Here is an 18,209-nt window from a genome sequence, read left to right on the forward strand (position 1 = left end):
GGAGCAGATTGATCTCTGGCAGAGTTTTATGAAATGCTATTCCACAGTAACGATTTAAGAAAATTACCATCCAGACTGTGAGAACTGACCGTCGACTGGCTTCACTCATCTTTCGGAATATTTGTGTGGGAAGTGTCAGATTTATTATAATCATTTTCCAGTGTATTAATCCAGTCATATTCCACATTTTTACTTCATGTTTTTGCATGAATGTTGAGGTTATGAATGACATCCTCATCTGCTCGTGTCTGTAGCGTTAGGTAGGCTCGTTATGTAGCGCTACAAAAACTTAACACATGCGGGAAAACTACAATTATCATTAATACAAGCCAATATATAGTTGGTGGGAAAAGGAGAATTGTGTTGAGAATGGATGTAGAGTTTGGTGTCACTTGGATAGCATTGAAAGTTGAAACCACGATGACAGATAATGTTACCTGAAGGGAGCATGTGTAATGAACAGTAAAGGACCCAGAACAGAACCCTGGGGAACACCGTGAGAGACAGGGGCAGTAGTGGATAATCGGTGGTTATGCTCTGACTATCGTTTGTACTTTTCAGTTTAAATTGATGAAATAATCTGAAATGAATTATTTTAAGGGGCTCTGACCATTTATATTTCCACAAATCTTTTTTTGTTGTTGTTTTTGGCATGTTCATTTTGTAATCTTCCACACAAATGGAAATGAGCTGGTGTGTGTGAGCTCCAATGTCTGTGTGAATCGTTGGGTGTGTTTGCAGCGGCTGACGGCTGTCGTGTTCTGCTGTTATCGGTGTGTTTCGCTCGTTGTTGTGTCTGACACAGTTTCACTTATAGCACTGGATATTCTCACAGGAAACTCTTATCTGTCGACGGCTCTGTGAACGCTTTGCTTGTTTAGTGAGCTGTTTGTTTGAGTTTTGCCACTCCAAAGGTCAAAACACGGCGGTCTGCAAATGAAAGGTCTGTTCGGGCCGACGCTTTATCAGTGTTTCCCTGAGCTGCTCTTTAGATGCTCTCCCAGCGCTCACACGTCTAAACTGCTGAGGTCTGGCCTGTATGAAGGGAATCTCTCATGGAGATGCTGTTTTCCCTCCGATTGCTGCTTTCATGCCTCCTGTATCTGTGAGGTGCGTGTAATGAGTGCTGTCCAGTGTCAAGGTTGAGTAAACTTGTTAAAGCCTCCTGTGGGCCGAGAGAGTCGGGCTCTGATCCGCTCCTGTCGGGAGCCGCGCCTCAAGGACAGATCTGAACAGCTGAGAGGTGCGACCCCGTGACCCTGTGACCTCTGAGAGCCATTCTTGATGAGACGTTTGTGTGGTGAAGCTCAATTAGAGCCTCAGGTCAGAGCGACCCGCTGCGTTCCTGACAGACGTCACCTCACCCCTGACCGAGATAAACAATCTGCCTGCTGCCAGGAGTTTGGGTTCAAATCACAGCCTGGAAAGACACAGAAAGAATAGTATTTCTTAAAATATAAATATAAAATAAAAAAATATATATTTTCAATATAAAAAATTTATTAAAATATACATATTGTATTTCTATATAAAAAAAAAATTAAATGTATATTTTATATATATATATATATATATATATATATATATATATATATATATATATATATATATATATAATTATATTGCAATAATTATCATTATTTCTCGCCCAGCTCTATATATGTGTCTGTGTTTGTGTGTGCGCATTTGTGTTAGTGTGTGCTATTGTTTGTTTGTGTGTGTGTGTGTGTGTGTATGTGTGTGTGTTAGCGTGTGCGTGTGTGTGTGTATGTGTGTGTGTGCAGTGAGTCTCAGTAATGAGGTTGAAGCTCACTCGCAGCTGAAGTTTTAATATGTGTGTGTGTGTGTGTGTGTTATGAGCAGTTATGAGTTCCTCAGCTGGAGTGTTTAATAGCGTCCGGGTCAAGGCCTGACTTCTGCTTTACTGCTGTGTAATATATAGACCAGCAGACTTTACTTCAGTTCTTATGTACTACTAGAAAAACGCCTGTTCCAGTTATTCTACTCAATTACAGAGAAATAAACATCTAGCGTTTATTTGAAATAGAAATTTAAGAAACTTATTTTTAAAATCATCATAACCCAAACTTTTTGAATGGTAATGTATCACAGTTTCCACAAAAGTATTAACTGTTTTCAACATGAATAATGATCAGAAATGTTTCTTGAGCAGCAAATCATCATATCAGAATGATTTCACATTTTGTCTTATGTTGTTCTTTCTGTCTGTCCTCTGTTAATTAGTTGAGTAGAAGGTAAACTTTGACTAGTTGTCTCTAGTGTGTGGGCTGGTTTGAATCAAACGCTGCTTCTCTGTTCCTGACCCGCGGCTAATTAATTTCCCGTATTGTCTCACTAGAACATCCACATATGAAGGCTTGTCTTATCTCTGGATTTAATTAGATCTGTCTGCTGTTATGGCAGCTTCACCTCACGAAACCCTGAAACACTGCTGTCCCTCATCAAGGATTACAGCACCATTACACTTACTGTACAGTAATACTGAACCACTGTGTGTGTGTGTGTGTGTATAATTATATAATAATTATTATTATTATTATTAAAATACATTTTTAAAAATACAGTATATTCTAAAAAAAAAAGTTAAATATATGTATATATAATTTTGTTTTTGAATAAATGTGTATATATTTTTATTAATTTAAATAAAAAAAGGTATTTATAATAAAATTAAAATTATAAAAACAATAATTTTTTTTATATATATAGATATCTGTTCTTCAAATATTAGTTTGGTGATGACATTGACCCTGGTTTAATAGAGATCTTGGGTTTCTGAACACACATGTCATCTGCTCCTCCTCCAGCAGTGATTTGATTATTGGCTCTCAGCAGAGCTTCACTGATGGAAAATCCCAAACCACATCCATCCTTTCTTTTGATCTCTTCAGGCTGATTGTGGTTTTGTTATTGTTTGTGTTGATCAGCATAAAGTCTGTCTTCTCTCTCATTGGGATAAAGTTAAACTGTGCACAACTGTGGAGCATTGCATATAGTTACAGAAATTAATGCTTTATTCAGCAAAGATGCTTTAAAATAATAAAAAGTTACAGTAAAGACATTTATCATTTTATAAAAGATTTCTTTTCCAAATTAATTCTGTATTTTTTTACTTTCTATTAATCTGTGAATCCTGATAAAAAAGTTATCAGTTAAAAAAAAATTAAAAAATTGCAGAGCACAACTGTTTTCAACATTGTTAATAATCAGAATTGTTTCTTGAGCAGTAAATCATCATATTTTCATGATTTCTGAAGATCATGTGACACTGAAGACTGGAGGAATGATGCTGAAAATACAGCAGAGCATCACAGAAATACATTACACTTTAATACAGATTCAAACAGAAAACAGCTGTTTTAATTTCTAATAATATTTCTGAATATTTCTGAAAGATTTATCAAAATGAAGCAAATGTATACTTAAAACAAGAAAAATATATCTGCTATGGGGTAAAAAAAATTATAATATTGTTTTCTTTGAATTGGGATTTTTTTTCTAACACCATTGGCGGATATTATTTATTTATTTATTTATTTTTGCATCTCAAATAAATGTATTTTGATTGAATAGTGTTTAGATTTATGTACTGGAAACAAAATAAAAATACTGGGGAAGAAAATCTTTTCATTTTTTTTTTTATTGCTATCAGTCGAGTCAAGTCAGGTCACCTTTATTTATGTACCGCTTTAAACAAAACACATTGCGTCAAAGCAACTGAACAACATTCATTAGGAAAACAGTGTGTCAATAATGCAAAATGATAGTTAAAGGCAGTTCATCATTGAATTCAGTGATGTCATCTCTGTTCAGTTTAAATAGTGTCTGTGCAATCAAATGCCAGTTCTCCTCTGACCAGACGAAACCAGTAGTTCAGTTCCAGGCTGCAGCAAAGTCAGATTGTGCAGAAGAATGATCTGTTTCCTGTGGTCTTGTCCTAGTGGTCCTCTGAGACAACGGTGGCTACGGTGACCTCGGAATAAGAGAGAAACAGACTAATATTAGCGTAGATGCCATTCTTCGAATGATGTAGCAAGTACATAGGGTGTTATGTGAAGTGTTCCCGGTTCCGGTTTGCCTAATTAATGCAGCCTAAAAATCCTTTAACAGATTTCGATATTAAAAGCATATTAGTATGTTATGTGTAAGCCAGGTTAAAGAGATGGGTCTTTAATCTAGATTTAAACTGCAAGAGTGTGTCTGCCTCCCGAACAATGTTAGGTAGGTTATTCCAGAGTTTAGGCGCCAAATAGGAAAAGGATCTGCCGCGTTTTGAGAACGTAGCGGACGTAGAGGAGTATAATGTAAAAGGAGCTGATTCAAATACTGAGGTGCTAAACCATTCAGGGCTTTATAAGTAATAAGCAATATTTTAAAATCTATACGATGTTTGATAGGGAGCCAGTGCAGTGTGGACAGGACCAGGCTAATATGGTCATACTTCCTGGTTCTAGTAAGAACTCTTGCTGCTGCATTTTGGACTAGCTGTAGTTTGTTTACCAAGCGTGCAGAACAACCACCCAATAAAGCATTACAATAGTCTAACCTTGAAGTCATAAATGCATAGATTAACATTTCTGCATTTGACATTGAGAACATAGGCCGTAATTTAGATATTATATTTAGATATATATTTTTTAATTAGATGGAAAAATGCAGTTTTACAAATGCTAGAAACGTGGCTTTCTAAGGAAAGATTGCGATCAAATAGCACACCTAGGTTCCTAACTGATGACAAAGAATTGACAGAGCAGCCATCAAGTCTTAGACAGTGTTCTAGGTTATTACAAGCAGAGTTTTTAGGTCATATAATTAACACCTCTGTTTTTCAGAACTTAGCAGTAAGAAATTACTCATCATCCAGTTTTTTTATGTCGACTATGCATTCCATTAGTTTTTCAAATTGGTGTGTTTCACCGGGCCGCGAAGAAATATAGAGCTGAGTATCATTAGCATAACAGTGAAAGCTAACACCATGTTTCTCCCATATCTCCCAAGGGTAACATATAAAACGTGAAGAGTAGTGGCCCTAGTACTGAGCCTTGAGGTACTCCATATTGCACTTGTGATCGATATGATACCTTGCTACGAATTGATGGCGGTCATATAAGTACGTTTCATGCTTATGCACTTCCATTAATGCCAACAAAGTGTTCAAGTCTATGCAAAAGAATGATGTGGTCAATAGTGTCAATTATTAGTGTCATTATTAGTTTATTGAATAAATACAGTGGCTAAAGATGCAGTAAAAGCAATGAGCAGAAACCAAACACATGCTGCTAAATATCATGTTCCTCCTCAGTATCCTTTTCTGTTTTTTTCAGTCCAAATATATAAAAATGATTCACTCATTATATATTTAATATATAGAAGTGAAATGACTGAAGGTATTAGGTCTTGTTTTCTGAAAATGCATCAAAATGAAGTGAGTTTTTGCCCAAGACAAGAACAATTATCTGATAATGGGCTATAATATTAGAATGTGTAGATGATAGATGTGTTATTGGAATGTGTAGATGATATCAAGAGGTGGATGACGAATAATTTTTTGCAGTTAAATGAGTATAAAACAGAGGTTTTAATTCTCAGTTGTCCGGCAGATTCCTCTCCTGCTCTGAAAGCAGTTAGGTCCTCTCTCAACAAATGCAAACAAAATCAAAAACCTTAGAGTGATCTTTGACTCTTCACTACTCTTTGATGAACAGAATAGTGCGCTTATTAGAGGAAGCTTTTTCCATTTAAGATCTATTGCAAAGTTGAAGAATATTCTTTCAAGCGAAGACTTAAGGCCCGTTCACACCAAGCACGATAACTATAAAGATAACGATAAAGATAACGATAAATATATAGTTCTAAAAATCGTTCTCAATATTAAACAATAGCGGAGTCCACACCACAACTATAACGATAAAGGCACAGAGAAACGATATCGGATTTTTTTTTTTCTGATGAACGATAAAAACATTGCCAACAAATCAGAATCAATCCTGCTGTAATGAGCTCGAGAATTTAAAGCAGCAGACACGCGTGCGCTTAGAATACACAGACAATATCGTTCGCTGGTGTGGACACTTATATCGTTATCTTTATCGTTATCGTTATCTTTATAGTTATCGTTCTTGGTGTGAACGAGCCTTTAGAAGTTGCAATTCATGCAAAGTAAATTGACTTTTTTTATCAGTTGTAAACTCTAGACAGCATCACAGTTCAATTAGAATAAAAATAAAATTATAAAATAAAATTTAAGTAATATTATATTAATTATATAAATATATTTATATAATGTATATTCATTTTATTATTACTTTAAATACATTGTATTATTTATTTACCATTTTAAATATGAAATGTAAGCTCACTGAACTTATGAATGATGATGTTGTTTGCTGAGTGATTGAGTGGTCTCTCTCTCTCTCTCTCTCTCTCTCTCTCTGTGTCCAGCTCTAATCTCCATCGGTCAGTACAGCAGCACGATTGAGACGGTGGACGCCGGCTGGTGTAAGGAGATCACTGATCAGGGAGCCACTCAGATCGCCAGGAGCAGCAAGTCTCTGCGGTACCTGGGTCTGATGCGCTGTGACAAGGTGAGTGTGTTCACAGACGTTTCCTCAGGGGTCACGGGGTCACCAGTTAAACAGCTGGCAGACAGAAGCGGCCCGTGTTCAGCCGACATGCGCCTCACGTCTGCATCTCTCACCTCAAAATCACAGATTCACAAACTTTTTTGTCATCTGAACCCTCTGAGATTTAATAGTTTAATAATAAAATGTTTTATTTTTTGTTTTTTTAATATTTAAAAACTATTGATTTTACATTAAAATTTTAGATTTTTTTATTGTTGGTATTGTTCATTTTTATTATTAAATTTTTAGTGTTACAGTTATTTATTAAAATATGTTTATTTGATATAAGTTTTTGTTACATTTTGATTATTTTTGTTTTCAATTTACACTTTTTTTAAATGATACATTTTTGTGTTTTATTAAGCATTTTTTATGATTTGATTAATTTTTTTGACCGCTTGTAAATTAAATTATTTATTTTAATTACATTTTTGTTTTTATTTTAAAATGATCATTTTAATTGTAATTTCATTGTTATTTTAAGTAATTTATTTATTTTCAATTATTCTTCTATTTATTTTTTATTATTACATTTTTAGTGTTTTATTTTGATTGTTTTTATTTTCAAATTATATATATTATTTTTTCATTTTTATGAATTATGTTTTGTTTCATTGTATTATTATTATTACTTTATAAATTAAGATATTTTTGTGTTTTAATTAGCATTTTATTTTTAAGCTATTTATTTATTGTTTAGATTTTTTTTTTTTTTTTTTTTACAAAAAAAAAATCATTTACAATATTTTTTATGACTTAACACATTAAAATCAAAAGGCAGCACCGCAACTGTAGATGTCTATTCTATTTATCTATTCCATGATTCAGATGAATGTCATCTCGGATATTTCAGTATGACTTTGTCATTTAATGTATTTAAGGCTGATGGAGTGTGACGTTGAGTGTTGAGTGAGAGAATGCTCTTGTGTTTCGGGTCAACACTGTTTACAAAGCCACAAACCCGTGACAAATTCGATTTCTCTATATCCAGCTAATTCTCCATGTTTTTATAATCTCATTGAGAAGCTGTAGTTGTGACGGATTGCTCAGCATTTGCTTCCTGAAAGCCAAAGTCTATTATAACAGACATATAGATTCCCTTTCATGTGACGCTTCTCCATTTCAAACCCACGCTAAAAGTTTGTGTTTGAGTGGAATTTGTGGCATTTCTATTCATTTGGCTGTGATCTGCAGACAACGATCCCAGATCGCTCTGTCGTGGCCTCGGGCTCAATAAGAGACGACTGAAAGAACGCTATTGATCCACTGCAGCCCGAATCATCAAATCAGTTCATTATGCCCCCCTCAGACCTCCAGATCTGGACCAGACTTTGGTGTGACGCTGCGGAGCGAGAGAAGAACGAGAGAAAGCTTGTTTCTTTTATCAAAGAGAAATATGAGCAGTTTAACAAACGCTTGTTGTTGTCCTCATCACATTCAGTTCTGGTTCTTGTTCTGAGAAAGTTCTCGTATCATTTACTCAGCTTTGCATCGTCCTGAACACGTTTGATGACGTTAAAGTGTAGTGCACTGAGAGAGAGAAAAAATGTAATACTCTTGTTCATTTTATGGTTAAACTATCTACAAATCTTTGTTAACTTTCAGAAACAGCTCTGCAGATAATACAATTGTAAATTTTTGTGTATCTTGAATGTGTTTTTGACTTAAGTTACATTTTTCTGATTTAATTATTTTTTTAAGTGCTTCATTTATATTTTTATTTTTATTTTAATGTTTTTAAATAATTAATTTTAAATTAAATTATTTTTATTTAATTTGTAAAGAAATATTTTTAATTTTATTTACATTTTATTTAAGTGCTTTATTTTGATTGTTTTTATTTTTATTTAAATGTTAATATTTTTATTATTTAAATGTTTAGTTTTTTTGTTAGTTTGTTTTTATTATTTTAAAATTACATTTTTAACATTCAGTTGTTTTTAGTAAGTGTTTTATTTTGATTAATTTTCTTTAAATGTTTTATTTTAATGTTACATTTTTATGATTTTGTTTTATTTTAAATGTTTTTTTTTTTATTAGAATTTTTTATTAAAATGTATTAGAATTTTAGAATTAGTTTTTATGATTTAACTATCCAGTAGTTATTCACTCCATAAGTCGCTGTTTCCCATTATTTTCCAAAACAACATTTTAGCCCTTTATATTATTATAAAATAACAAAAACACATATTGTTTTGATTTAGATACTGTATGACAGGTGAATATTATAAAATAGGGAAGTTATCTAAACTCTGGCATCTCATAAAGACATTTTGACCATTAATGTGAATGTTAATGTTGTTTGAAAAATTTTACTCTTATAAATGAACCTTTTGGTCTTGTTTTCCAACTTAAGATACACAAGTAAAAAAAAAAAAAAAAAAAGCCTTAATACAGTAAATGACGCAGTATTGATTTTCAAGGATTTTGAAATAGTTTAACTTGAAAACAAGTCAGAAAAGACTTAAAATACTTCTGCAGTGTGACCACGACTGACTATCAACCTCCAAAAAAAAGCATAAAAGCATCATAACTTGTGATCTGTACTTAATTTTTTATTTTATTCTGCTTTTAGGATGTTTTTGGAGCAGTCGATATATGACAAAAATCAGTTTTTCTTCCAGTTTGTAATGTGTGTTTTGGGTTTATTGCCTGATATCTGGAGAGCTTTATGTTCTCGGTGGGAAATTACAGTTCATTTGAGTCCTGTGTTTACAGGTCAGCACTTGTAACCTGTGTAACATCACGTTGAGATTTGCACGGCTCTCACGGGTCTGTACTCTCTCAGAAACAACATCTCAGTGTTTGGTCTCGCGGCCGAAGCCAAAATAGGCCACCGCACAACTTCCCGCATTTAGCCTGCTTAGCCTCGAGGACAGAACATCTCATGGAGGCTTTAGGAGAGCTTCCTTTCACTTTGAGAAGATCAGAAAACCTGTGAGAGGTTCAGACATTACTGTCAGTAAAGGTCCTGTAGAACAGCAAAGACGGAGCGAGTCCAGCACAGTTACATCTCATGATGTCTCAGAGTACACGAATGAAAGAGGTTAGACATATCTTAGACACCTCATGGCTTCTAGAAAGGCCTCAGAGGAAGTTTTCTCATCTGCTGAAGTGTGAAATTAACTACAGAATGTTTGCTCCATGAAATGACTTGAATAGTTGTAAAATCTGGATGTTTTGGTGGGTGTTTTGCAGTTGCTAGGGTGTTTCTGGGATGTTCTGTCTTGTTGTTACTATGGTGTTGCTGGGTACTAGGTGGGTGTTTTGCAGTTGCTAGGGTGTTTCTGGGGGGTTCTGTCTTGTTACTATGGTGTTGCTGGTTACTAGGTGGGTGTTTTGCAGTTGCTAGGGTGTTTCTGGGGGGTTCTGTCTTGTTACTATGGTGTTGCTGGTTACTAGGTGGGTGTTTTGCAGTTGCCAGGGTGTTTCTGGGGGGTTCTGGGTTGTTTCTACAGTGTCGCTGGTTACTAGGTGGGTGTTTTGCAGATGCTAGGGTGTTTCTGGGGGGTTCTGTCTTGTTACTATGGTGTTGCTGGTTACTAGGTGGGTGTTTTGCAGTTGCTAGGGTGTTTCTGGGGGGTTCTGGGTTGTTTCTACAGTGTCGCTGGTTACTAGGTGGGTGTTTTGCAGTTGCTAGGGTGTTTCTGGGATGTTCTGTCTTGTTGTTACTATGGTGTTGCTGGTTACTAGGTGGGTGTTTTGCAGTTGCTATGGTGTTTCTGGGGTTTTCTGGGTTGTTTCTACGGTGTTGCTGGTTACTAGGTGGGTGTTTTGCAGTTGCTAGGGTGTTTCTGGGGGGTTCTGGGTTGTTTCTGCGGTGTTGCTGGTTACTACGTGGGTGTTTTCCAGTTGTTAGGGTGTTTCTGGGGTGTTTCTGCAGTGTCGCTGGTTACTAGGTGGGTGTTTTGCAGTTGCTAGGGTGTTTCTGGGGTGTTCTGGGTTGTTACTACGGTGTCGCTGGTTACTAGCTGGGTGCTTTGCAGTTGCTAGGGTGTTTCTGTGGTGTTCTGGGTTGTTTCTATAGTGTTGCTGGTTACTAGGTGGGTGTTTTGCAGTTGCTAGGGCGTTTCTGGGGTGTTTTGGGTTGTTACTACGGTGTTGCTGATTTCTAGGTGGGTGTTTTGCAGTTGCTAGGGTGTTTCTGGGGTGTTATGGGTTGTTTCTATGGTGTTGCTGGTGACTAGGTGGGTGTTTTGCAGTTGCTAGGGTGTTTCTGGGGTGTTCTGTCTTGTTGTTACTATGGTGTTGCTGGTTACTAGGTGGGTGTTTTGCAGTTGCTAGGGTGTTTCTGGGGGGTTCTGTCTTGTTGTTACTATGGTGTTGCTGGTGACTAGGTGGGTGTTTTGCAAATGCTAGGGTGTTTCTGGGGGGTTCTGGGTTGTTTCTACGGTGTTGCTGGTTACTAGGTGGGTGTTTTGCAGTTGCTAGGGTGTTTCTGGGGGGTTCTGGGTTGTTTCTGCGGTGTTGCTGGTTACTACGTGGGTGTTTTCCAGTTGTTAGGGTGTTTCTGGGGTGTTTCTGCAGTGTCGCTGGTTACTAGGTGGGTGTTTTGCAGTTGCTAGGGTGTTTCTGGGGTGTTCTGGGTTGTTACTACGGTGTCGCTGGTTACTAGGTGGGTGCTTTGCAGTTGCTAGGGTGTTTCTGTGGTGTTCTGGGTTGTTTCTATAGTGTTGCTGGTTACTAGGTGGGTGTTTTGCAGTTGCTAGGGCGTTTCTGGGGTGTTTTGGGTTGTTACTACGGTGTTGCTGATTTCTAGGTGGGTGTTTTGCAGTTGCTAGGGTGTTTCTGGGGTGTTCTGTCTTGTTACTATGGTGTTGCTGGTTACTAGGTGGGTGCTTTGCAGTTGTTAGGGTGTTTCTGGGTTGTTTCTACGGTGTTGCTGGTTACTAGGTGGGTGTTTTGCAGTTGCTATGGTGTTTCTGGGGTGTTCTGGGTTGTTTCTACGGTGTTCCTGGTTACTAGGTGGGTGTTTTGCAGTTGCTAGGGTGTTTCTGGGGTGTTTTGGGTTGTTACTACGGTGTTGCTGGTTACTAGGTGGGTGTTTTGCAGTTGCTAGGGTGTTTCTGGGGTGTTCTGGGTTGTTTCTAAGGTGTTGCTGGTTACTAGTTGGGTATTTTGCAGTTGCTATGGTGTTTCTGGGGTGTTTCTGGTTGTTTCTACGGTGTTGCTGGTTACTAGGTGGGTGCTTTGCAGTTGCTAGGGTGTTTCTGGGGTGTTTTGGGTTGTTACTACGGTGTTGCTGGTTACTAGGTGGGTGTTTTGCAGTTGCTAGGGTGTTTCTGGGGTGTTCTGGGTTGTTTCTATGGTGTTGCTGGTGATTTGAAGTTGCTAGGGTGTTTCTGGTGTCTTCTGGGTTGTTTCTACGGTGTTCCTGGTTACTAGGTGGGTGTTTTGCAGTTGCTAGGGTGTTTCTGGAGTGTTCTGTGTTGTTTCTACGGTGTCACTGGTTACTAGGTGGGTGTTTTGCAGTTGCTATGGTGTTTCTGGGGTGTTTCTGGGTTGTTTCTACGGTGTCGCTGGTTACTAGGTGGGTGCTTTGCAGTTGCTAGGGTGTTTCCAGGGTGTTCTGAGTTGTTTCTACGGTGTTGCTGGTGATTTGAAGTTGCTAGGGTGTTTCTGGTGTCTTCTGGGTTGTTTCTACGGTGTCACTGGTTACTAGGTGGGTGCTTTGCAGTTGCTAGGGTGTTTCTGGGGTGTTCTGTGTTGTTACTATGGTGTCACTGGTTACTAGGTGGGTGTTTTGCAGTTGCTAGGGTGTTTCTGGAGTGTTCTGTGTTGTTTCTACGGTGTCACTGGTTACTAGGTGGGTGTTTTGCAGTTGCTATGGTGTTTCTGGGGTGTTTCTGGGTTGTTTCTACGGTGTCGCTGGTTACTAGGTGGTTGTTTTGCAGTTGCTAGGGTGTTTCTGGGGTGTTCTGTGTTGTTACTATGGTGTCACTGGTTACTAGGTGTGTGTTTTGCAGTTGCTAGGGTGTTTCTGGGGTGTTTTGGGTTGTTACTACGGTGTTGCTGGTTACTAGGTGGGTGTTTTGAAGTTGCTAGGGTGTTTCTGGTGTCTTCTGGGTTGTTTCTACGGTGTCACTGGTTACTAGGTGGGTGCTTTGCAGTTGCTAGGGTGTTTCTGGGGTGTTCTGGGTTGTTTCTACGGTGTTGCTGGTTACTAGTTGGGTATTTTGCAGTTGCTATGGTGTTTCTGGGGTGTTTCTGGTTGTTTCTACGGTGTTGCTGGTTACTAGGTGGGTGCTTTGCAGTTGCTAGGGTGTTTCTGGGGTGTTTTGGGTTGTTACTACGGTGTTGCTGGTTACTAGGTGGGTGTTTTGCAGTTGCTAGGGTGTTTCTGGGGTGTTCTGGGTTGTTTCTATGGTGTTGCTGGTGATTTGAAGTTGCTAGGGTGTTTCTGGTGTCTTCTGGGTTGTTTCTACGGTGTTCCTGGTTACTAGGTGGGTGTTTTGCAGTTGCTAGGGTGTTTCTGGAGTGTTCTGTGTTGTTTCTACGGTGTCACTGGTTACTAGGTGGGTGTTTTGCAGTTGCTATGGTGTTTCTGGGGTGTTTCTACGGTGTCGCTGGTTACTAGGTGGGTGCTTTGCAGTTGCTAGGGTGTTTCCAGGGTGTTCTGAGTTGTTTCTACGGTGTTGCTGGTGATTTGAAGTTGCTAGGGTGTTTCTGGTGTCTTCTGGGTTGTTTCTACGGTGTCACTGGTTACTAGGTGGGTGCTTTGCAGTTGCTAGGGTGTTTCTGGGGTGTTCTGTGTTGTTACTATGGTGTCACTGGTTACTAGGTGGGTGTTTTGCAGTTGCTAGGGTGTTTCTGGAGTGTTCTGTGTTGTTTCTACGGTGTCACTGGTTACTAGGTGGGTGTTTTGCAGTTGCTATGGTGTTTCTGGGGTGTTTCTGGGTTGTTTCTACGGTGTCGCTGGTTACTAGGTGGTTGTTTTGCAGTTGCTAGGGTGTTTCTGGGGTGTTCTGTGTTGTTACTATGGTGTCACTGGTTACTAGGTGTGTGTTTTGCAGTTGCTAGGGTGTTTCTGGGGTGTTTTGGGTTGTTACTACGGTGTTGCTGGTTACTAGGTGGGTGTTTTGAAGTTGCTAGGGTGTTTCTGGTGTCTTCTGGGTTGTTTCTACGGTGTCACTGGTTACTAGGTGGGTGCTTTGCAGTTGCTAGGGTGTTTCTGGGGTGTTCTGGATGGTTCCTAGGGTGTTGCTAGGTGTTTGCTATGTTGTTGCTGGGGTGTTCTGGAGTTGTTTGTTCATAGGTTGTTGTTGGTGGTTTTTTAGATGCTATGCCGTTGCTGGGTGGTTGCTAGGGCCCAAAGGTATCCAGTGAATTTTAAAGGTCTGAACTGGACTAAATATGAGTTGAGCTCTGTAAGCAGCACCTGTATCATGATGTGGATTAGCACAGACAATAATTCCAGCTTTTGAAATCAAGCAAAAATCACATTTGCAGTAACAGTTACATACCCAGCTAAAATGGCATTTATATTACTTTATATGATCTTTGTGGGAGATGCGAGTCAGCATTGTGGAAACCCTCTCTAGAGTGTAAAATAAATGTTTTCTGATCATTGGTTTCTTCTGTTTATAGCTGCATACAGGTTTGGTGGTCTGTGTGTAAAGCGTGTGTTTTGTTATTACGCTTTTTGAGGTTTCATGTTTTAAAACACGAGGGTTTTCTGAGAAATACGAGCCACGTCACAGTGTTTTACCGCGGTAGATGTGCTGCAGGCAGGGTTAGGGTTGTGGTAAATCAGCGTCTGTTTAAACCTCGACCCGATTCTAACACACTCCAGAAAGCTTTTTAAGTCTTAACCTGAATACTGTGTTTGGATGTGAGGAATGTGTGTGTTTGTGTCTGGATCATATGTTTCCGCCACACAGCGCACATTTATTCAGCCTGCTGGAATCATCAAAACAACTTGAGCCTGTAAAGTGCATTTTAGCTTTTAGACTGAGTCATAAATACACATATGTGCACTTCATACAGGAACCTGCGTGACAGTCAACATTTGTCTTTCTGAACAGGATAATCTGCGATCAGGGAGACGTTCAATTACAGTCAAAGAGAAATATCATATCATTTACACTAAAATGTGCTGTAAAAATGTTTGTCTTGTTTTCCAGTACAAATATATATAAAAATTCATAAATCAAGACACATTTAGTTGACAAGTAAAGCAATGACTTAAGAAATGAAGTCTTGTTTTCTGAAAAACTAGAAAAAATGAAGTGAGTTTATGCTTTAAACAACAAATATCAGAAAAATCATCTTAATTAAAAATAAATACTTTTACTACATTGGTAGATTAAAAAAAAATATGTATAAATTTGCTTAATTTGGATGCATTTGTCAGAAAGCAAAACTTAGTAAATGCTGCATGTTTAATTCAATTCAAATTCAGGAAGTGAACTGGAATTTCAAACACTTTCGGACAAAAATACTATTTTAAAGCAGCATTAAATTATGCATTTCTTTTTCTAGAGTGTGTGCATTGAAAAAAAAACTTAAAATAAAAAATCAAGTATTCTACTGTAATGCATTGCATTAATATTTTCCATATATTTTTTTTTTTTTTTTTTTTACAGGTTTTTTAGTTGTATTTTGTATTGTTGTAATTTTGCACAGTATTGTATTGTTATAAAGTTAGCAGAAATTTCCATTAACCACACTTTTATGAGTGGTAGTAAGTTTTAAATATAATAATAAAAATTAAAAAAAAGAACTCATACAAATATCAAAAAATTATTAAATTTACATTTACTTTATAAGATAAAATGATTGATTTTAAGCCTGAAACTGTATCAGAAGTCCCTATAAAATGCATTCAAATAAAGTGAGTTTTTGCTTAAAACAATAAAAAATATCTACCAGTGGAATCAGAAAAATAAACTTGTTTTTCCTTCGATTTGTAGATTCTTCTGACTCCATTGGCAGAAATCTGTCCCTTTTATTATTTCAAGCATAAACTCACTTTATTTTGATCGGTTTTTGAGAAGTCAAGACTTGATATCTTCAGTCTTTTTGCATCTCCTGAAGCTACACAACAGACAAATATCTGATCAAATAATGATTGTTATTTCCTCTGGTTGTGACGCTCTTCCACATGATTTCATCATCATTTGATTAATTGCTGTTTCTGTGATCTGTGAGAAATGCACAAATGTCTGTTTTGGACAAATGAGGTGAAATCTACTGTACAGTGAACTTAATTCAGAAAGAAAGCAGACACTTTTGAGTGTCTTAAATAGATGCACTGTTACACTGCAAAACACTCTTCAATGCAAACGGCATATTGTGATGCTTTTTAGGAAAAATCAATGCATTAAGCCCAAGAAGTCAAGTGTAAAACAAATACGTGACCCCAGAGCACAGTCTTATGTAGCACAGATATATTTGTAGCAATAGCCAACAATACATTGTATGGGTCAAAATTATAGTGTTATTTTATGCCAAAAATCATTAGGATATTAAGTAAACATCACGTTCCTTGTCCTTGAAGATATTTTGTAAATTCCCTACTGTAAATATATCGAAACTTAATTTTTGATTTGTAATATGCATCATTTGAACAACTTTAAAGATGAATTTTCTCAACATTTAGATTTTTTTGCATCTCCTAATAAAGCAGACATCAATGGAATGATGATTTATTCAGCTTTCAGATGATGTATGAATCTCATTTGAAGAGAATTAGCGTTGTGACTGGTTTAGTGCTTCACAGATGTGTGTGTGTGTGTGTGTGTGTGTTGCAGGTGAACGAGGAGACGGTGGAGAGACTGGTTCTGCAGTATCCACACATTGTGTTCAGTACAGTGATGCAGGACTGTAAGCGGACGCTGGAACGAGCCTATCAGATGGGCTGGAGCCCCAACACATCCACGGCCTCCTAACACACACACACACACACACACATCACTGCAGAATCATTATCCTTACTATGCCGTTTATTCCACCTTCCAACATTATGCACCATGGACATCAATATTATTTGATTTGAACATGCACACATGATCCTGGCATGCAGCGCTGCATTTATTTGCATTACAACCTCCTGAATCACACTTAACCCACAAGGAGCTTAGACTTGACTCTTAAAATCACTAGAAAGAAAGAAGACATTTTGCATGAGGAAAAAAGTACACAAGAAGTTTCCCTGCAGACATTGGTCTTTTCTGATTGTTTGTTTTCCTCATTATCGTCAGACGTGATTTTCATTAGATTTACTGCAGAACAAGGGACATTTCTGTCATTTTGAATAAAAAGAAGCATAAAATAAATACGGTGCACTTGCAACTATGATGCAGAAATACTACTATATTAGATAATATTATTATTATGCTGAAAAATATATATTTTGATCATTATTTTTACTTGTTTTTACAGTACAAATATCTAAAGTCGAGATACAGTACGTTTACTTCAAAAGCTAAATTAAGATAATAAGTTATATGCAAAAACAAATGAAAAAAATAAATAAAATAAAAATGAAATTTATACTTGAAACAAGAAAAAATAACTTCCACGTAAAAATAAAATAAAAAATTATGTTAAAAGAGTTAAATAATAATTCGGACCCCTTTGGCAGATATTTGTTCTTGTTTCAATGCAGTTTTTCAGAAAACTAAGGAATTTTTATTTTATTTTATTTTTTTAAGCCAGTGTATCTTGATTTGGTTAATGTTTAGGTATTTTTATCGAAAAGCAAGACAATTATTATTTTTTTTTTTTTTTGTGATTCATTTTTTGCAGTGCATTGCATTGCATCATTAAATATTTTAGAATCAATGTGTATTTAATAAATATTTACAATAATGCTGCAATGCAAAAAAAGCAAAAATAGGCTTCATTTTCTTCATGCAAAGTATATTTCTGTATTTCTTTCTTGTTATTTAGGGGTAAGTTGTGGCGTCTGTCAGGTCTGTTCCTGAGCGGTTCAGTGTGATTCTCTTCAGACTTCAGTTAGTTTGTCGTTTCTCTTGCATCCGAGTTCATTTAGACACACATTAGACTTTATTTGGTTCCCTTCCTCGTACGAGACGAACCCTGACGCTCTGTGATGTAGATGTAGACGTGAAGACGCAGGACTGTGTTCGCTCCTGTGAATCTGTAACCCTGTGGTTTAGGTATATGCACCGTTTGTATTTGACCTGACCTGTGAGTATTTGTGTGCGGAGGTTAGTTAGTTCACTCCTCTTCTCCTCTTCTTCTGCGCTTGCCTCGTTCAGACGAGCTGGGCGTTTTTCTATTCTGTCGTAGGAGGAAGAGTTTAGTTACAGCCTTGATCTTTTACTGTACGGGGATCTGAGTCTATTAAAAATCACACTTCTACTTCACCGGCTCCTGCTGTCGTGTGTGTGTGTGTGTGTGTGTGTGTGTGTGTGTGTATCTGACCGTCTTCAAGCACAAACAGGATCTGGATCTGCTGAATCTCACTCGTTTAACATGTTTGTTTATTAAATTGATGCCTTCAGATACTTATTTAATTGATTTAAATATTTAGCCATATTTAAATCCCTCTCACAGAGATCCAGTGATTTTCTGCAGTTTTTGTAAAAAAAAAAAAAT

At 37.1% G+C, this 18,209-nt stretch overlaps 1 protein-coding gene across 1 annotated transcript in view; it reads left to right on the forward strand.

The window, feature by feature from the left end:
• The window catches only part of LOC128019094 (F-box/LRR-repeat protein 17), a 181,339-nt gene extending 163,362 nt beyond the window's left edge, over positions 1–17,977 (forward strand). Inside the window, exons 9-10 of the mRNA XM_052605096.1 lie at positions 6,463–6,605; positions 16,397–17,977. Coding sequence (XP_052461056.1) covers positions 6,463–6,605; positions 16,397–16,534 — 281 coding nt within the window. The 3' untranslated portion in view covers positions 16,535–17,977. The remainder of the gene's footprint in view (positions 1–6,462; positions 6,606–16,396) is intronic.
• Positions 17,978–18,209: the final 232 nt, after the last annotated feature.

This window comes from Carassius gibelio, chromosome A8 (assembly GCF_023724105.1).
Source record: "Carassius gibelio isolate Cgi1373 ecotype wild population from Czech Republic chromosome A8, carGib1.2-hapl.c, whole genome shotgun sequence".
NCBI lineage: Eukaryota > Metazoa > Chordata > Actinopteri > Cypriniformes > Cyprinidae > Carassius > Carassius gibelio.